The sequence below is a fragment of the Harpegnathos saltator genome, unplaced genomic scaffold (assembly GCF_003227715.2).
Source record: "Harpegnathos saltator strain DR-91 unplaced genomic scaffold, Hsal_v8.6 scaffold111, whole genome shotgun sequence".
Taxonomy (NCBI): domain Eukaryota; kingdom Metazoa; phylum Arthropoda; class Insecta; order Hymenoptera; family Formicidae; genus Harpegnathos; species Harpegnathos saltator.
In genome coordinates this window covers 1,155,630-1,176,230 of record NW_020229886.1, presented here as the reverse complement: position 1 = coordinate 1,176,230, position 20,601 = coordinate 1,155,630, and the positions used below count along the sequence as shown (strand labels likewise).

General features: G+C 37.9%; 1 protein-coding gene across 3 annotated transcripts in view; it reads right to left on the bottom strand.

Annotated features, from left to right (window-relative positions):
* Positions 1-20,601, bottom strand: part of LOC112589109 (pituitary adenylate cyclase-activating polypeptide type I receptor-like) — a 61,639-nt gene that overhangs the window by 12,643 nt on the left and 28,395 nt on the right. The window contains exons 1-4 of one of the 3 annotated variants that reach the window (XM_025301183.1): positions 13,932-14,125; positions 13,203-13,388; positions 13,060-13,143; positions 9,643-9,877 (exon numbers count right to left, since the gene is read on the bottom strand). In XM_025301183.1, coding sequence (XP_025156968.1) covers positions 9,643-9,877; positions 13,060-13,127 — 303 coding nt within the window. In that variant the 5' untranslated portion in view covers positions 13,128-13,143; positions 13,203-13,388; positions 13,932-14,125. Of the gene's footprint in view, positions 1-9,642; positions 9,878-13,059; positions 13,144-13,202; positions 13,389-13,931; positions 14,126-20,601 lie in introns of those variants that run through there. The other 2 variants (XM_025301181.1, XM_025301185.1) reach the window with 2 other exon arrangements.

The window sequence follows — 20,601 nt, the reverse complement described above, 5'->3', positions numbered from 1 at the left end:
TATGATATATCGTCGCTGCCGTGAAAAGATCCCCTATGTAAATTTTCTTATCAAATCAAGATGTTTACATCAATATACTATATGTATATTGACAATTATATATTCACAATTTTATTCTACATATAATGACACAAGTATGTTACAATCAGAAAACATGCACATAGGCTTTTTTACGGCAGCGACGATTTTTGACAAAATATGAAATAAATATAAGGCGAAAATTTAATATAACGTGCCGGTACGTCGCCCGGAGCGAAAGTAACATACTGGCAATTTCGTAACGAACGTTCTAAGTCTTTATAAGAAACTTTTAAGCCGTTCGTTTATCGTTATGTTCATGGAATGAATGCGGAACTGATATTATCTCTTGAAGCAGCTGTAGCACTATGAAAGCAATAGTGCTAAGAGAAGTTTATGCAACGTGTAAATGTTTATCAAATGGCGTTGACGGCGTTAATTCGTTCTTGATGCGAATCCAAGTCGCGGACATGACAATCATCTATACGACTATGTTAACCTACTCATAATAAAAACCACTGTTGAAAACCAAGGCTAATAGCAGTTTACAGTTTGCAATGTACAAAAGAGGATAGCCACTCTTTGCCAGCAACGTGGACGGAATCAAGCCTTAAAAATAGCAGATATTTTTACATGTTTTATTATGATCACGTTTAATGAAGTCTAAAAAATAGGAGATATTTGCCTTATTGTTGATGTCTTATTGTTATAACGCTAAAATCAGTAAAGAAAACTATTTTCATACATGCGATAGTATGCATTATGCAGAAGAAGTGACATGAAAGCTTGTCAATAAATTTTAAAAATGCAAGGTTGCAAGTCCACATTACTGCTCGATGGAAACCGCGGGAAGGTGGTGGTTTCTTCCATCAGGAGGAAATGTAAAACAATTATCTAATAAGACTCTTTAATAGAGAAACATTAGATAATGTTCTACATTTCCTAAGGAATTAGGGAAGGAGTGAGGGAAAAGATGCGAAAGCAATAATTAATGCAATTGCATGCAAGCGTTCAGCAAACAGTAACAACTAACATTAAAATAACTACAAGAACAATAATCTATAAAGATGTAAACAAAACAATTACTGTCGTATTTACAGTTACCAGAAAGCATGCATGTGCAACTTGTTCTTATGAAATGTGTAGTACGTAGTGAAAAGCAAGATGTAACGCGTACATCTTTTTTTCCCTGCCAAAGTTGCTTGTACGTATTGTATGTGTGAGTAATAACAAAATCCAAAACTCTGCGTAGAATCGGAGCACGAATGCTTCACAGACAAACTTTGGTCAATAGTCACAGTTGTGACTGAACAGTCAGGAACTGTGACGCAAGACAACGTCGTCTGGACAAACTCTGTTAAATATCCTCATATGTATTGACCAAAGTTTGTCTGTGAAGCATTCGTGCTCCGATTCTACGCAGAGTTTTGGATTTTGTTATTACTCACACATACAATACGTACAAGCAACTTTGGCAGGGAAAAAAAGATGTACGCGTTACATCTTGCTTTTCACTACGTACTACACATTTCATAAGAACAAGTTGCACATGCATGCTTTCTGGTAACTGTAAATACGACAGTAATTGTTTTGTTTACATCTTTATAGATTATTGTTCTTGTAGTTATTTTAATGTTAGTTGTTACTGTTTGCTGAACGCTTGCATGCAATTGCATTAATTATTGCTTTCGCATCTTTTCCCTCACTCCTTCCCTAATTCCTTAGGAAATGTAGAACATTATCTAATGTTTCTCTATTAAAGAGTCTTATTAGATAATTGTTTTACATTTCCTCCTAATGGAAGAAACCACCACCTTCCCGCGGTTTCCATCGAGCAGTAATGTGGACTTGCAACCTTGCATTTTTTAAATTTATTGACACGCTTTCATGTCACTTCTTCTGCATAATGCATACTATCGCATGTATGAAAACAGTTTTCTTTACTGATTTTAGCGTTATAACAATAAGACATGCAAATATCTCCTATTTTTTAGACTTCATTAAACGTGATCATAATAAAACATGTAAAAATATCTGCTATTTTTAAGGCTTGATTCCGTCCACGTTGCTGGCAAAGAGTGGCTATCCTCTTTTGTACATTGCAAACTGTAAACTGCTATTAGCCTTGGTTTTCAACGGTGGTTTTTATTATGAGTAGGTTAACATAGTCGTATAGATGATTGTCATGTCCGCGACTTGGATTCGCATCAAGAACGAATTAACGCCGTCAACGCCATTTGATAAACATTTACACGTTGCATAAACTTCTCTTAGCACTATTGCTTTCATAGTGCTACAGCTGCTTCAAGAGATAATATCAGTTCAGCATTCATTCCATGAACATAACGATAAACGAACGGCTTAAAAGTTTCTTATAAAGACTTAGAACGTTCGTTACGAAATTGCCAGTATGTTACTTTCGCTCCGGGCGACGTACCGGCACGTTATATTAAATTTTCGCCTTATATTTATTTCATATTTTGTCAAAAATCGTCGCTGCCGTAAAAAAGCCTATGTGCATGTTTTCTGATTGTAACATACTTGTGTCATTATATGTAGAATAAAATTGTGAATATATAATTGTTAATATACATATAGTATATTGATGTAAACATCTTGATTTGATAAGAAAATTTACATAGGGGATCTTTTCACGGCAGCGACGATATATCATAATCGCACTCACGACTCAGATCCACGCCTAGAAAGCCAAAATACGCTCGGACGTGCGTTAACGCAGTTGAGTCGGGGCGAGAAGGACCGAGAAGGAGCGAAGATCATTCTCTTTCTTTTTCTCATTCTCTCTTTCTCTATCTCATTCTCTTTCTCTTTCTCGCTCGGCGAGGCTGGCGTGAGGCGACGAGGCTTCACGTCGATAGGCGGAGCAGCAGCGTTGGTGCGTGAAGGCGCATGGAGGGGACGCTTCCCCTCGCACGCTGTGGTGTGCGCGGGCTCGTTTTCGCAGCACTGCTAAGTATATGTGTGTGTGTAGCGTTTAATATAAATTCTTATTATATAACAATCCCCAGATACAACAGGAGGATGAAAAATGTCAAGAGAATAATTCGAGAGGATGTACCCTGTAATAGATACGGAGGAAGGAAGGAAGATGAACAAGCAGCATTATGCAGTGAAACAAGCGTAACCGGGGATTGGAGGATCGCCAGATATTGTGTCTAGTTATTGGGGATCGGTTATAAAATATTTACCATCTAATGAGGAGTATACTACAGAAAGACACCGGCAAAAATAAACATACAAACGAGAGGCGGATGCTATACCGTCGGGATGATCATGCACGAATACGCGCGTTTACGCGAGCACGCTTCTCCGATAGTAAAAATAAAATCTCACTAACGAGATGAGACCGTCATATCGAAAACGTAAATCGACCTCTCTGGTCTGCTTCTCGTCGACTTCATGTTTCACGTCTTCGGTCTCCAAAGCGGATTGATCCCTTTTTGATCGCTTTATTCTCGCGTCAAGAAATAACTCGATAAAAAATAACCAATCAGGCTCTTAAGAATAGTCGTCACTTTAAGCTTGCCTCCAGTCGGGTACACAGATTTAAATTTTTCAGCCGAACTGAAATTGCCGATACAGTCGCGAGCAATTGAACGTCGACGTTGCGGGTTGCGAATACAAAGACGGACGTCAAATACAAATAGATGCCTCAATTGTACTTGTACCATCTCATTCTTTTGTTCCCAAGGACATGTGTAATTACGCATAATTATAGAGAAAACGATATAATTGTGCATAAGTGTACGGACACAATATTCATCATAGAATCATTTTTTCTTCGGAGAGACATCGCGTGTATCATATGATTCAACTAAAGAACTCGGTCTGTCTCTAATTTTAAATTCAAATTTCTGAATATCTCACGTGAGACAAGCGACGACTATTAATACGGACTAAGCTGTCCCTATTTCAAAACAAACATCTTAGTCGTCACGACTGCGTCTTAAGGCTCATCTACAATGGCTGCAAGAATAAGGTTGTAAGCGTAAGCAGTAAGACATGGACCATAATCGATTATTCTTATAATAATCGACTGTGGTTGGTCCATTTTAGTTCCTTCTGCTAATTTTGGTCTTGCGTGTACTCGTCCGTTATTTGCGCAAGATGGTTTCTTATTGGACGTTTTTCCCTTTTCTCTTTCTCTTTCTGTCTCTTCCAATTATACCGAAGTAGATAGTCACTCGTGTGTTAAATAATGAAAATATTATCGCGACAAACATGATAAGCGTGTCTCGCGGCATGCTTATGTCCAATTCCGCGTTCAAACAATTGATTCGACAACATTTGTTTTTAATATAGCATTATTTTCGCCGAACCAACGCTTTACGCATCGATGCGGCTCGTTATCGAGCCTTTTATTTCATCACTCTTCCGATATGTTTCAGTCGACATTGCTCACGCTTTTATAGCTGTTATAGCTGTGCGCTGATCGTTTCATGCTTGTACATATTTCGCGAGCGCGCGGCATATTTCTGGCGACTAGTGCGAAGATCGAGTCCTCGTATCGTATCCTGATTTTATTTTATCCGCTGAAACTCATTTCAAACGAGTCCTCGAGCTTCTACTCGAATGGCGGTTTTAATGACCCGATAATAGTTGCCGCGCGGACGGAATAAGCATTACGAATAATCGCGTGATTTGCATATCGCGTGATATTGCATATGCGATATGCAAAATTCAAATTCGTCTCATTAGATAGCAATTAGTTATACACGTTTGTTTGTGGAAGAGTTTGGACACAATGGATTGTGTTCAACTCGCCGTTTATAAGAAATTTCGAGGGGAAATAAATAGATAATAGAAATCTCGTTAGCCTCGATGGACGGTGAGATTAAGCAGTGCCGCTCGCCGACGATTAATGCACTTAGGCACTTAAGGGGGGAATTTTGTCTGTAGGCCAAAAAATAAGCTATATTCACGAACTTTTTTCGGAAACTAAGCGGACAATTGATTTCAAACTTGGTAGAAACAATAATAAATATTTAACTTATAAGAATAAATTTTTATAGTGTTATATGAATATTAATGTAGCAGATACAGAAAAAATAACGAGACGTGTTTAAGTGCATTTATAGAAAAGACTATGGACTGCTATGTATTGTTATGAAGATATAAAGCACCGTATATTGTGTTTTATTATAATTTCATGAAGTTACAAATCCGCCAAATCGGATCCCAAAGGGTTCCGTTGTATTTATATGTTTCCACTGGTTACATTCTCTAAACTCCAACGAGAATTTGATTTTGTTCCGCGCTGTATTCTTTGAATTTCAGACCTCACGTGTCTCAATTGCTTATAATTAATTATCGCACGTCGTCTGCATTAATTAACTTTCCTTAAAGCCACCGAAGCAGAGCGGTTCCGGTTTACGAAATTATTAATGCGAGAGAACGTTGGTGCAGAAATGTTTCGTTGTTTCAGGTCGAGCCGAAAGATAACACAATCAGAGCCACGCGAATATTATGCGAGTGTTAGAAAATAATACAATACACCATTTCCTCGAGCCTTTCAAGTATACTAGAAGAAAATGGGGAGACATGATGGCTGTCAGGGATTCTCTGAATTTAATAAGTACGAAAATATTTCCCCACCTCATTCCTGTTCCTTTCCCTGTTATCCTTGCAGCTTTAGGATACGCAAACTTAATCCCTCAGCATTGGGTTGGTACGTTTATAAGGCAGGTCACGTACGCACGCATGCACACACACACATACACACACCACTGCATGAGGGTCTTTTTCGGAAGAAAAAGTTCTGATAAGTTACATAGGCTGACCTCTCTATCGCCGGGTATAAGAAGCTCGTTCATTATAGAAAAATCGAACGTGAGATTTAGAAGGGTCTTAAATCAAAGCGTTCTGCTAGATTGTATATATTTATCTTCTACCTTTCAAACAAAAATAGAATTCTAATTCAATTCTTTGATGTCGTTCCTTTGTGATGTCATTCCCTTGTCCGTTCTTTACATAATTTTGTCACCCTCCCGCACGTAATTTGCGAATAATTTTGTTACATCGATGACAAAGTGGGAACTTTCTTAATGAGATTATAAAAACGATTTCATTCGTTTAAACAAAAAATATCAACTTATTTCGCAAGTTTGTCGTACTATTATAGAGAATATCCCATCACTATCGTGATGCCCGTTGATAGCCCAGAACCTAACTTAGTCCAACACGATGACGATAGCGGTGTCATGGTAAATGATCGATGGTAAACATTCTGTATATTTTTCAATGCTCTTATCGGTAACAGAGAAGCATGGTAATCGTGAAAACAATTTTATCGAGACAGTATTCTCATCTGAGTGTCGTCCACTGGAGGAAAGATCGAGGGAATTATTGTCCGTATCGACCGGTTGAGAATAAATATGATGCCAGCGGAACTGATGAATCACATCGCAATTTGTCGCCGTTTATTATTCCAATGCGAGTTATTTCAATCTAACAAAACAAGCGCGACGTTAATTTCCCTCGATATTGATTCGCCCCTTCCTCCCTCTGCGGACGTTATCTTGCTGGAATCAAGGGCGGTCTTTTTCTTCGATGTATATATCGACAGTTTTCATCTAGCTGTCAAATATAATGGAATGGTAACATGATTGTCGCATCGCGGTTTCGGTCTTCTACTCCGGCGTATTTAATTGCCTCAGTTTCACGATGCCGGACATATTTAATTTTACCGGCGATCGTACGTACGTGATCGAGCGACCAACCGACCGACCGCGCATGCCCTTCTTGTTGAGAAATTAATGTCGATCAACATCATCTTTTTGCTGTCGATGTGATGCGTCAATAATCCTCTTGAGTGAAGCTCAAACAATCGTTTGAGCTCATCTAATTCGCTTATCGACAGAACATTTCAAGAACAGCCGGTTTCTGCGAAACCGAAAGCGCGTGCTTCTGTAATTCAGCGGGATCGATCGATTGTGTCAATTTCGTTTCTGATAGCATTGTTCTTTCATGATTCCTGTTTTAATATCATCCCGCGAACGGAACAGTACTCTCTTTAACTTCTCGGAGTGAAATCTACGTTTCGCTCGAAGCGAAAATTCGCTCGAAGCGAACATAAAAGTATCTGTTATATCCATGATAAAGAAAAAAGATATGATGAATGTTTGACATCAAAACTATCAACGCCGTCGAAATGATCAATTTATAATTTCTTTAATAAAAAGATAATAAAATAAAATTAATCAACGCCGTCGAAATGATCAATTTATAATTTCTTTAATAAAAAGATAATAAAATAAAATTAATCAAATTAACCCTTTAACGCCTACTGGTAACTATAGTTACCAGAAACGCACTTAAGAATCTATAACTTAGTCAAAAAAGGAGATATTTTCGTTTCCTTTGCACCATTGTAAAGATGAATTCTTTTTTTAAAAAATGGTATATAGATTGTATGTAGATTCGGTTTAGTCAGTTTTTAGCTCAGTTTTAATGATAACATGTTTTGTCAAATTCCAAGCAGGTATAGTTAGCATTGTTACTGAAGTGCATCTAGAAGTGCACTATAAATGAATAGATTGGTATCTGTTGTAATTTTATACATTTAGAAGCTTTCTCAGATACAAAATGGGATTAAAAGAATACAGAAATTCAAAATGGCGAATCCAATATGATGGACATGAAAACCAAGAAATCAACCTATTTTCGTGAAACCTGGTAATCTACAGTTTTTTATGCAGCGAAAAATGAAGGTGAACGATTGACTAACTAAATGGTGATCTATTAGATATTCTTCTGAAATAGTAAATTTGACGCTCTGAACGATAAACTTCATTCACAAATATAGTAAAGTTTTAGCTCAAAAATGTCAAACTGACTATCAGAGTTATGTCGTATAGATTACTCTTCATTTTTCTCTGTATAGGTTGCTCATTTCATATATGCTTTTAGGATCCAAGTCGTATTTACCAATAAACAAAAAACGAACGATAAAAAAGCTAAATTAACGAAACCAACAAACGAAAAGCGGGAGCTTCATGTACTTATTTAATCAGAAGTAAACGATTGATGCTGATTTTCCGTGTAATTGTTTCACGGTTTTTTCATCTGGATAATCATCTCTGAGTGTGTCCATGTTTATCATTTTTACCGTCATATTTATAAAAAAAATACAAATTTATTCGTTCAGAAGTAGACTTACTTTACATTTTCTGTTCAAATGTCGATTGTTAGATTTCGTTTTTCGTACATCAGGAAGTGTTACAACAAGCACATGCCTGTTAAGGAAAACAGTAAAAGACGTTGTCAATTGTGCAGCTTGAAAGGGAAGCAAAGCAGGACAAAAATAATTTGCAAAACCTGTAAAATTCCCTTCTGCATCTCTCGATGCCTTATGCAATTCCATTGCGGGTAAATAAATATTAAGTTCTGAATATGAGTTTTATATTTCGAGAAATTTTTCCAATCATTAGGTATGATATAAAATTATTAAAACTAAAAAAGAGAATTTAACCGATCAGGCATATTTTTCGCTTCTGGGAGTAGATTCTGCTTGGGAAGGTAGTTTTTCGTAGATATAAAATTCTGATATTTTTTTTGGTTATCACTACTTATAGTCTCAGTTCAAAAAAACTCAAATTTTATTCTTAAAATATTTATAAAAAAGTCGGGCGTTAAAGAGTTAAATAAAAAAATTTAAATTAAAGATAAAAGTAATATTATTGACTTCAATATATTAAAAATTATTCCAATTTACAGCGATGTACTTCATACTTTTAACTGACGTTGAATAAAATTAAAGAGAATGAATAAATATATTTTTTCCTTGTATTATATTTTGTCCTTTCTCAAAAATTGTTATTTCGACAAATGACAGAAATCTCATAATCGTTAGTGATTTAGTTTAATATTAACGTCATGTATGAGAATCTTCCCTTTTTTTTCTCCCTCATATTTTTAAATCAATCCAACATTTGCGTGGCCAATTTTAGACCAATGTTGACTCACGTTCCCCGAATCGTTTGGAGAATACCTTTACTTTTCCTAAATCGATATTATCCCGACGTCGAAAAACATTTAACGTCTGTCTCAAACAAACATAACGCGGTGAGCTCAAATAGAAGTTTAGTAGGAGATACTCTAATCGATTGTCGAGCTACGCTATCCATCGCTTTCACGGGTTGCCGAGTTTGATTGAATTCAACAAGAAACATTGTAAATGGAAAAACTATTCGATAGTGAGCTGCGAAATCGTGCTTTAGTCGGGAAGAAGGAATCCGACACATCGTGATGTTAGGAAAGAGCGATAAATTCGCAATCTCTTGGAAATCCTTTGTCAAATCGTCTGTGGAAGAATGCTCCTTCGTCTAATGTTAGCAAATTTCCCCCGAATCTCGCGAAAAATTAAGTTGATAGAAAATGAGTGCAAAGGCGACTTTATTCGTCTCTTTATCTCGTCTTGTTTCGCGCGATAAAAGCTTTCTTTATCGACCCTAAAACCCAATTTCCCGCTCAATGTTCCTTTTTCTTCTCTCGGTTTTCGCCACCGCACTCTCATCGTCGCGCGATGATTTACGATTTCTTCGTTAAATGTTCTCGCGGGCTAATCCTCTCAACGCGATCGTCTACTGGCAAATTGTTACTTACTGCTCGGTGTCCGCAGGATCGTTGCTGGAGGCGCGTAGTGCCGTGTACAATGTGACGATTACAGTCGGCATCGACCATCCAAGTCCCATCAGCCAATTCACTAATTTGTGCTCGTTGGTGAATGCGTTTACCAGCAGGGTGCGCAGATAGAAGCCCTCGCAGAACATCCAGGCATAGTTTGTTAATAGGAAGTAATGAAAGAGCACATACAATACGCGGCATATCTGCAAAGGATCTGCAAAAGATACGTGAAAGTTCATGAATGGAAGTCCTTTCAAAACTGCTCAACTATTTGCGCACGCGACAGTAGCTCAATCAGAGCAATTGTGACATCGAGCTGCAAAATCTGATAGAAACGGCGCCGTGCTTCTTAATGATGCGGTTGACCGTTATTACCAAATTTGCGTAAATTCTTTTCGTTATATGTTACAGCAACACATATACGTCTGAGATATGTACGATAACGATAAATCAAATTGTTCGCAGAAGGGAACGGAGAGGTCGCAACCGTTTTCTTCACGAGCATTTCTCTTCTTTGGAATATTTCGCGCGAAGATTGTTGCGTGGCTCGAAAAATTGGCGAAAAAGCAATACAGAGATAACGTACGAGAATAACAAAAAATAACGTAAACTGGCAACTATATAGTGACCAACTATAGTCACGGGAAATGTGACCTTTGTACGAGTCTCATATTCTAAACAAAAAAAGCCTTTTACAGAAAAAGGATTCCTCTTTCGCTAAAGTGATTAAAGTGAACGATTCATTTAAAATTTATTAGATATTATTCTAACCATTTTCCTTTTATTTCAAGAAGATTCCACCTAATATCAATTAATTTTCCCCTTACAGGTTGCGTGAAAAGTACGCGGAGCGGAATCTATAAATAAACGGTAGAATTATAAATTGTAATCGGTTATATGGGATCACTCTTCACATGAACCTAGGTTAGGTTTCATTTCCATTTGTCAATTCTTTCTGTGTTTACAAGCCAATTGAAGTTGACGTGTCAGTATATTTGTTTGCAATGGAAAATCTGAAACAGCGTGCAGTGATTGAGTTCTTTGTTAGAGAAGGTTTAAAGGCAATGGAAATTCATTCCGAGATGGTAAATGTGTTAGGGGAATCTGCTCCTTCAAAAACAATGGTTTGTAAATGGACACTTGAGTTTCAACGTGGTCGTACAAGCATTGAAGATAATCCACGCAGTGGACGTCCAAAAAGAGCATCAACACCAGAAATCATTGAGCAAATACGTGTTATTGTTCTGAAGATCCAAGTGTGACTACATGCGTAAAATTGCTCATACCATAGGCATTTCAGATGAACGGGTACGGCATATTTTGCATAAAGAATCACAAATAAAAAAGGTGTTTGAGAAAGTGGTGCCGCATACGTTAACAATTCAACAAAAACTCGCTCGAAAACAAATTTCTCAGCGTCATTTGAATCGTTTTAAGAAGAATAAAACCGATTTTGTGCGTCGTTTTATAACTATGGATGAGACTTGGATCTATCACCATGATCTTAAATTGAAACAGGAACGTTTACAATGGACTGAAGCTGGATGTTCAGCTCCAAAGCAAACAAAGCATAAAAGATCGGCAAAAAAAGGTTTTGGCATCAGTTTTTTGAGATGCTAAAAGGATTTTGTTAATTGACTATCTGGAAAATGGTAAAACAATTAACTCTGAATATTATTGTAACCTTTTGGATTAATTGGACGCAAAAATTCGTGAGAAAAGACCTGGTTTGCAGCACAAACAAATCATTTTTCACCAAGACAACGCACCTGCTCATACAAGTGTTTTGTCAATGTCTAAATTCAATGAATTGAAGTACAAATTGCTTGATCATCCACTGTATTCGCCAGATTTGACACTCGGCGACTTCTATCTGTTCCGAAACCCGAAACAATTCCTCCGTGGAAAGCATTTTTTGTCGAATGAAGAAGCTATAGCAGCCGTAGATGCATATTTCACAGACCTTCCAGAAACACACTTCCACGATGGAATAAAATTATTGGAGAGCCATTGGGCCAAGTGTATTGAAGTTAATGGAGACTATATTGAAGAAGAAAATCATTTTATGGAATTAGGTATTCTTTATTTCAGTTTCGCTCCGCGAACTTTTCACGCAACCTGTATATGAAGAGGAATATGTTAATTTGATGTCGGCTTCTTTTGTTCAATCATGCTCCGCCTCTAGACATGAACGAGAAAATAATCATATGCTCATGGGTCGGAATATTTGGAACGCTTTTTAAAAAAAGTACAATCTATCTAGTAAGAGCGTGGTCGGCCTTACTTATAACTGATAAACGGTACCGCCCTGAATCTCTTGTGAGCCGATAGAGGGACACTTTGTCCTTGATGCAAGCAAGATGCTAGCAAGAAAGATTCAGTTGGAATCCTGCTTTAACACTACGTCAAGGACAAGCAAAATTAAAGTCAGAAGGTTTAGATATATCGCTTGAAACTATCCGAACTCATCTCCGCACTCATGACCTGAAATGGCGCAACAAAATAAAGAAACTTCTGTTGACCGAAAAACATGTGACGAAGCGACTCGCTTGGGCCCACGAGAACATCGATCAAGATTATAGCGACATAATTTTTTACCATGAATGTTCTATATGGGCACGTTGTATCCTCACGCGAGCCTGGTCGACTTCCACCAATAGGCTTGTCCAGCGAACAGTAAAACACGAAGTAAAGGTGCATCTTTGGGGCTGCTTGTCAAAGCAGGGATTCGGCACTTTGCACCTGTTTACCTACAACCTGAATGTCGAGAAAATGCTGAAAATATATAAAAAGGCTTTGTTACCGTCTGCCAAACGTTGGTTCATCGATAAAAATGAGGTTTGGATTCTGCAGCAGGACAACGATCTTGAACACCGCAGCAAGCTCTATATCGAGTGGAAGAAGCAATCTGGCATCATTACATTGGATTGGCCGTCGCAGTCGCCCGATGCAAATCCCATAGAAAATGTGTGGGCATACATTAGCAGAAGCAGAAGCTTCGTGGAAAATGCACGTACACTTTGAACAGTTATATATTGCGAGATTCGTCGGATTTGGAGATCCTTGCCGCTAAAATACGCCGTCAATTTGATCCAAAGCATGCCTCGGAGATGTCAGGCAATTATCGACGCCAGTGGTGACTGGACGCATTATTGACATTATTGCATCCTTCTTCTCATCGAATACAATGCATATATGTATTTAAAAATTTTATTTAATATATTTTTTTATAAATTAACCCGACCACGCTCTTACTTGACAGACTGTACATGACGTATCAAGAGGTAACTCCCGGATCTTTAGCGCAGTGACCTGGATGTATCGGCGCGGATACAAATTTTCATGCTCTGTCGACATAACGGCGGAAATAAAGGCGCCGATAAGTTACAAACTTACCGAAAATACGTGAAGATTCTAAGGAGAGTATAAGCGTCACCAAGGATATCACGCCTCGTAAATTTCATTAATTTTTTGCTGCCCCTATAACAATCGCAAATATATTCTCACCATGAATCCGTTCGTTCGTCTTTTCGTTTTACCTTGTTCGTCTTTCCGTTCATTTTCTCTTTTGATTTCGGTCTTTTCTTCAATGGTAGACAGAAATGTGGCTCGGGAAACGGAAGGTGATCTCTCGCCTTTTATTGCTCTTACACGTTCCGGCGATACTTCTCTGCTTTCCGCTAACATAATGCGTCGAATTTGTCTTAAATGTACCTTCGTCTCATCTGCAAAGCAAAGTCGGCCAGTTATAGGACGTCGTAACGTTGTCCTGTGTATGACAAATGTCCACTAGGCACGAAATGTTTATGAAACTCGGATACGACAGCCTGCCTCAAGGATAGCCACTCTTGCGATTAGAAACGAATCGGGCAATCGTTTTGGGCTCTCGGCTGGCGAGCAAACAGAAAACGCACGGCAAAGACGAATTCAGTAAAATTCCCGTTCATCAAATATTTAAGGCGGTAATGACGCACGGCGGAGGATGCAAAGGATCTGTTTTTATATTTATTACGGCCGGACGACCGGATGTCGATGTTTTTGAGCTTTGGCGCAATATTAACCCTTCCGCTCCGTAATGCGGTTGGGCAGCGCGGCATTATTCTTAACCGCACACATGCGCACACATCCACACACACACACACACACACGTCGCGTTTCTTATTAATAATGCGACAGCACGTAAGCTGTAGGCCATGCTTTCACGTTCCACTGCTATTTATGAATAAGGTACCAGCCAGGCTTTAGTTGCGCACAAAATATAAATGAACCTTTTATTACCGAACAAGTAAATCCACGCGGCACCGGCGAGTCAACTCGTCTGGTAAAACTCAGATTCAGTAATGAATATCGATCTGCGTCGAAAAAGGACGAATTTGTCGGACCAATCGGGTTGACCCTGCGTAGACACGACACTCTCACGAGCTTCGATCTTCTGTAAGTATCTACAGTACCGGCCAAAAATATACTACCTTTAACCATTTGAGCCACAAATTTTTCCTTTCAACCGATTTCTATAAAATTTTGTATCCAGGGATTTTTTGAGTCGCTGATTACTACCGTTGTCAGATTTTCGAAATTCAAAATGGCGAATCCAATATGGCTGACGTAAAATTCAAAATTTAACCAATTTCCGTGAAACTAGGTACCCAGCAGTTTTTAATGTCGCTAATTACAAATCCGTTGTCAGATTTTCGAAACTCAAAATGGCGTAGAAATCTAGGTTTTTTCAAATTCTCGCTGTATCAAATCAGCCATCGTGAATTTTGAAAATCTGATGATGGATTCATAATTAGCGACCTAAAAATCCCTCAATATCAATTTTTCTAAAAATTGAAGTTTTTTTTAAGTTTTTCGTCCGCCATATTGGATTGATCATCTTGAATTTTGAAAATCTGATAATGAATTCGTAATCAGTGACCCAAGAAAACCCTAGATACCTAGTTTCACGAAAATTGGTTGAATTTTTAATTTTATGTCCACCATATTGGATTCGTTATTCTGAATTTCTAAAATCTGACAACGGATTCGTAATCAGCGCCCCAAACAAATTCCTGCGTATTAATTCTCAGATAAAAATAATTAATTCCTCGCCTTGCCATACATTTATTTTTAAAAACATTTTATTGTGTTTACTTATTTACTATTAGCAATAATAAATTTAAAACATTTATAAGTAATTACAATTATTTTACATTAGTTAGGGTCTTAAGAAGCTAAAAAATATAATTGCTAAGAAATCGTTAAAATTGCTCATAAAATATGAACAACTGACGGAATACAGGTGGGTCTCTGGGTGTCCGCCTGCGTCACAAAGGGTTAAGATATTTGAGCATAACTTGGTTTGAAGTGTATGGATATATTCGGATATGTATTAGATCATAATATGTTTTGATAACAGGTGTAGCTTACCGAACAAAGCATAATACTTTCAATCAAACAACATCTCGTGAAAAATTTGAATCTATTTTCTTTACCATGAAGGAAGTTATGCTCAAAAATTCTAAAACTAATATATTTTTGGTTGATTTTGGTACTACAGAGAAATTTATTTCAATTCGGAAATTGTGTATTTTTATATTAATTTACCATCAGTCACTGCAGCAGAATTCTACGATGGCCGACATCCCGAGTAGAAAAATTAATAGGGCTTTGGTAAGGGCCTGATTATTTTTCCTTACATTCAGTTCATCAATCAGAGCTAGTAATGATAGAAAGATAAGGACCTTACAAGATATATTTATAACAAATAGTTTAGTGGGTTCTTATAAAGCAATATTATAAAGGCCTTAAAAGGAAATATTAACAGGGGTTTTATGAGGCAATATTAAGAGGACCTCAGGGTATTGAGGGATCATATTAAGATATGGAGTTAAAATCCATTCTAAAATTTGAGATATTCACTCTTGCAATTGCGACTCGAAATATTTTTATTATTGCTGGAGTAAAAATATTCATTCCTTTCATTCCAAGAAATTTAGACTGCAATTTCTTTATTTCTTTATAACCTTGTTCTTTATAACCTATACAACAAGAATTTCTTATTTTGAAAATATAGCATATTTTACGCATAATCCTGCTATTGGTTTTATTAAAGTTTGCTGCATTTCAAAACGAAGGCAACATTAGAAAAATCCTTAGAAAAGACTAATGAATATGACAACTAATAAAATTAACTAATAAAACTAATAAAAAGCTAATAAAATTTATTTTTAATTGCGATATAATTAAAAAATCTTTAAAAGAATAAGATAGATCATACCTGCTAAAACAATACCGAACTATGATAATTTTATTACATGCTTCAGATCTTATTAATTTTTTATAACAAAACTTGACTTTGTATATCTAAAGCATCCTTAAAAGATCCTTCCAAGGCCCATATCAGTTGTCCATGTTAAAGTCTTACTTATTAAATCCAAGTCATCCTTTAAAAATCCTTCTGAGGCCCTTCTCAGTTTTTCCTATCAAAGTCTTATTTCACAAAATCTAAGGCATCCTTTAAAAATCCTTCTAAGACACTTCTCAGCTTTTCCTATCAAAGCTTTATTTCGCAAAATCTAAGGCATCCCTAAAAAATTTTTCTAAGGCTTTTCTCAGCTTTTCCTATCAAAGCCTTATTTGTTAAATTTAAGGCCCTCGTAATGAGCCCTTCTAAGATCCTCATCAGTTTTTCCTTATCAAAATCATGTTTCGTAAGATCTAAGGTATCCCTAAAAGATCCATCTTGGGACCTGACGTAATAATAACGATAGGCATTCCTTTTCAGGGCATCCTACTTTCAGCCTTATCGGGGCCTTATGCTTCATGAAGATAGCCCTAAGAATTTTTTGCTCGGGATGACGGTGGAATTTTGTTGTTTGCGTGAAAGTATAAGCAGACACGATACGCCGAATTTCGCGGGTAATGAGACGGGAAGACGCCCCGACGTTAATTCTACGCTCGAAAAGTGGAGTCACGCGTCCGTTTATCGACATGCGCGTGATAAATACGCGGCTCGCGATAACCGGCAAGAACCACCCCGGAATCGTTCAGTGCCCTCGCAAAGCGGAAGCACATCCAACGCGATATCGTGTGCGCCGTATACGCGGCGCGAGTGCAACAAATTCATGCGTTTAATTCGACCGCGCGTGTATTCGAGTCAGTGAATATCTCATAATCATGAAAATCAAGTACGAGTAATTTCCGTGGTTTTAATAAACGGATCTCCCGCGTCCGGTGGCCCCGGTGGCGATAAATAATTCATGAAGTTCCGGGGCTATAGGCGGTCTCCGGTTCTATCTTCAGATTGCACGGCACTTGATACGGTAATAAGATAGATACGCGCGAGTCCGGGCCTCTTTTCTTCGATCCCAGTCGGCCGGATCGGATTAACATAGACCCGGAAGTGATATCGCAGTTGCATGCGGCGACACGATAAATTTTATCAACGCGAACAAACGATAATTGTATCCTGCCGCTGCCGCGCTCTCGGCTTATTATGTATCGATGTGGAGATTACGCTATCACTTGCGCGCTGCATCACGGTTTATTGGCACTCGCGTGCGCGGCCTATTAATACTGCGGGACTGAATGAATTGCCGATGCCATGCCTGTTGTATTGTCAAATAGAAATCGAGCAGTACGTCGCCGTCGATCGAACGTGCTAAATTTGCGTCGCGTGACGTCGGCACTGACGTTACAACAGCGATCGCATGATCTGTTGTGTAACGTTGTTGATCGCATGTGCTGTTTGATATCGACACGGCTCGATACTTTGCACGCGGCGCGGAAATACACCATCGGAAATGCAACCAACTGCAAAAATCCGCGAATATCCGCTCCGCTCGCGATAAATCTCACCATCGTTCGCACGATTGCCAATTCCGGAGATTCCCCACGCTTGACGTTACAATGTCATCCCGGCCACCGTCATTCACGCTGAATTGAGCGTGTATATTTATCATTTCTGCAGAAAGTTTGAATTTGTAAAAATGTTATTTCTTGACGAACGCGCGCCCGACGAGAGGTCTTCTTTTCCTCTCTCTCGATCCGGCCGAGAACGCCGTGCTCCCCACGATTTTCGCGAGTTTTTCCCCCGAGCGACTCTCGACGTATATTCTCCCGGGACGTACCGGAATTTGTCATGTACTTTTTTGTCAAATCACCGAGCACCGATTGCGTCGGAACGATTGCGGTCGCGCGGGTGCAGTAGATTGAAACGAATGCGAAGCGACGCGGTCGAAATGCATCGACGAACTCGGTTATCAATGCGAAGAATGGCGAGAGTTTAATTCAAACACGAACCACACATGTCACGTGGCGTAGCGCCAGGGTTGAGAAGCAACTTGTTACTTGTAACGAAGTTACAGTCACAGTTATCTTTTTTTGGTAACTCAACTTCGCTCCGTTTTTGCCCTCTGTAACTGTAATTTAACTCGGTTACATTTGTTTGATAACTAGCTTAACTAATTTAATAGTTACTTTAATGGTTACTTTATATATTGGTTACTTTATATATTAAACTTAAGTTTCTTAAGCATACAGTTATTCTAACTGCATTTAGAAAATGCGTTGTTGCGTGTTTAAAATTATTTATGCAAGTAGAACTTTGATTGCAAATTTAAGAAAACATATGAGTGTATGTTTTTATTTATAAAATATTAATATATTTTTTAGTGAAAAAATGTAATTTTTGATGTTAAGATTACTTTTAGTATTTTTAGTATCTATTATTCTCATCAAATTCATTCACTTTCTTATAATTGTTATTAATAGTCTTAAAGAATAAATATGAATTGCTTATTTAAATTAATGAATCTAATTTGTAAAATTATATACAATATGAGAAATATAATAATCAACAAACCACCTTTTATATACAATTGAGGAATTTACACAATTACAAAATCTAAAATAATAATAGTACAATTATTGTAAAAAAGTAACTGAAAAGTAACGACTCGTTACTTTCTAAACAACTATAACTGTCACATGTTATTTTTGAAGATAACTTGTAACTGTAATTAGTTACTTTTTCAGTGAAAAAAACTGTAACTGTAACTAGATACTTTTACAAACTAGATAACTTTCCCAACCCTGCGTAGTGCATACAGCACTTGGGTGTAAATTCGTCTTTTTCGTTTTAACCTGTTCGTCTTTCCGTTCATATTTCTCTTTGATTTCGGTCTTTTCTTCAATGTAGACAGAAAATGCTGGCTGCGGGAAACCGGTAAGGTGTGAGTGCTCCTCCGCCTTTATTGTGCTTCTTACACGTTCCGGCGGATACTTCTCCTGCTTTCCGCTAACATAGATGCGTCGAATTTGTCATTAAATGTTACCTTCGTGCGTTCATCTGCAAAAGCAAAGTCGGCCAAGTTATATGGACGGTCGTAACGTTGTCTCTTTGTATGACTAATGTCACACTAGGCCACGAAATGTTTATTTGAAACTTCGTGGATACGACAGGTCCTGCCCTCAAGGATGAAGCCCACTCTTGCGATTAGAAACGAATCGGGGCAATCGTTGTGTTGGGCTCTCGCTGGCGCAGCAAACAGAAAAGCGCACGGGCAAGAGCTGAATTCAGGTATTAAATTCCCTGTTCAATCAAATATCTTAAGGCAGGTAATGACGCACGGCGGAAGGATGCAAAAGATCTGTTTTTATATTTATTACGGCCGGACGACCAATGTCGATGTTTTGGAAGCTTGTGGCGCAATATTATTACCCTTTCCGCTTCCGTAATGCGGTTGGGGCAGCGCGCAAATTATGTCTTAAACGCACACATTGCCGCACACATCACAACACACACACACACACACCGTCGACGTTTCCTTATTAAAGTAGTATGCGACCAGGCAGCGATAAGCTGTAGGTCCATGCTTCTTCACGTTCCAACCTGCGTATTTATGAATAAGGTACCAGCCAGGCTTCTAGTTGCCGCCACAAAATATAAATGAACGTCCTTTTATTACCGAATCAAAGTAATCCACTCTGCACGCGGCATGTTTCCGGCAGTCAAATCTGTTGGTAAAACTTCAGATTTTCAGTAATGAATTATCCGATCTGCGGTCGAAAAAGGACGAATGTTGTCGACACATCGGGGGTTGAGCCCCTCTGCGTTAGCACGACACTCTCACAGAGCTTTCGATACTTCTGTACAGTATCTACAGTACCGGCCAAAAAATATGACTACCTTAAACCATTTGAGCCACAATTTTTTCCTTTCAAAAGCCATTTCTAAAAATTTTTGGTAGCCGCATGGATTTGTTGAAGTCGATGATTACGTGAATTACGTTGTCAGATTGTTCCGAAAATTCAACAATGGCGAATCGCAAATCGGCTGGAGTAAAATTCAAATTTAACCAATTTCCGGTGAAACTGAGGTACCCCAGCAGTTTTAAGTGTCGCTAATTACAAATCCGTTGTCCAGATTTTCGCAAACTCAAAATGGCGTAGAAATCTAGGTTTTTCAGAAAGTTCTGCGTGTATTCAAGATCAGCCATCGTAAGTTTTGGAAAATTCTGATGATGAGTTCAATATTAGCGACCGTAAAATCCCTCAATATCAATTTTTCTAAAAATGAAGTTTTTTTAAGTTTTTCGTCCGCCCATTAGTTTGGATTGATCATCTGAATTTTGGAAAATCTGATAAGAATTCTAATCAAGTGACCCGGAGAGAAAACCCTAGATACTAGTTTCACGGAAAATTGGTGAAATTCTTTATCTTTAGTGTCCACCAGTATTTAGATTCGTTATTCTGAATTTCTAAAATCTGACAACGGATTCGTAATCAGCGCCCAAACAAATTCCCTGCGGTATTATATCTCGGAGATGGGAAAAATATTAATTTTCCTCGCCTTGCCGAATACATTTTATTTTTAAAAAACATTTTATTGGTGTTTACTGTTATTTGATGATTAAGCAATAATAAATTTAAAACATTTATAAGATATTATCAATT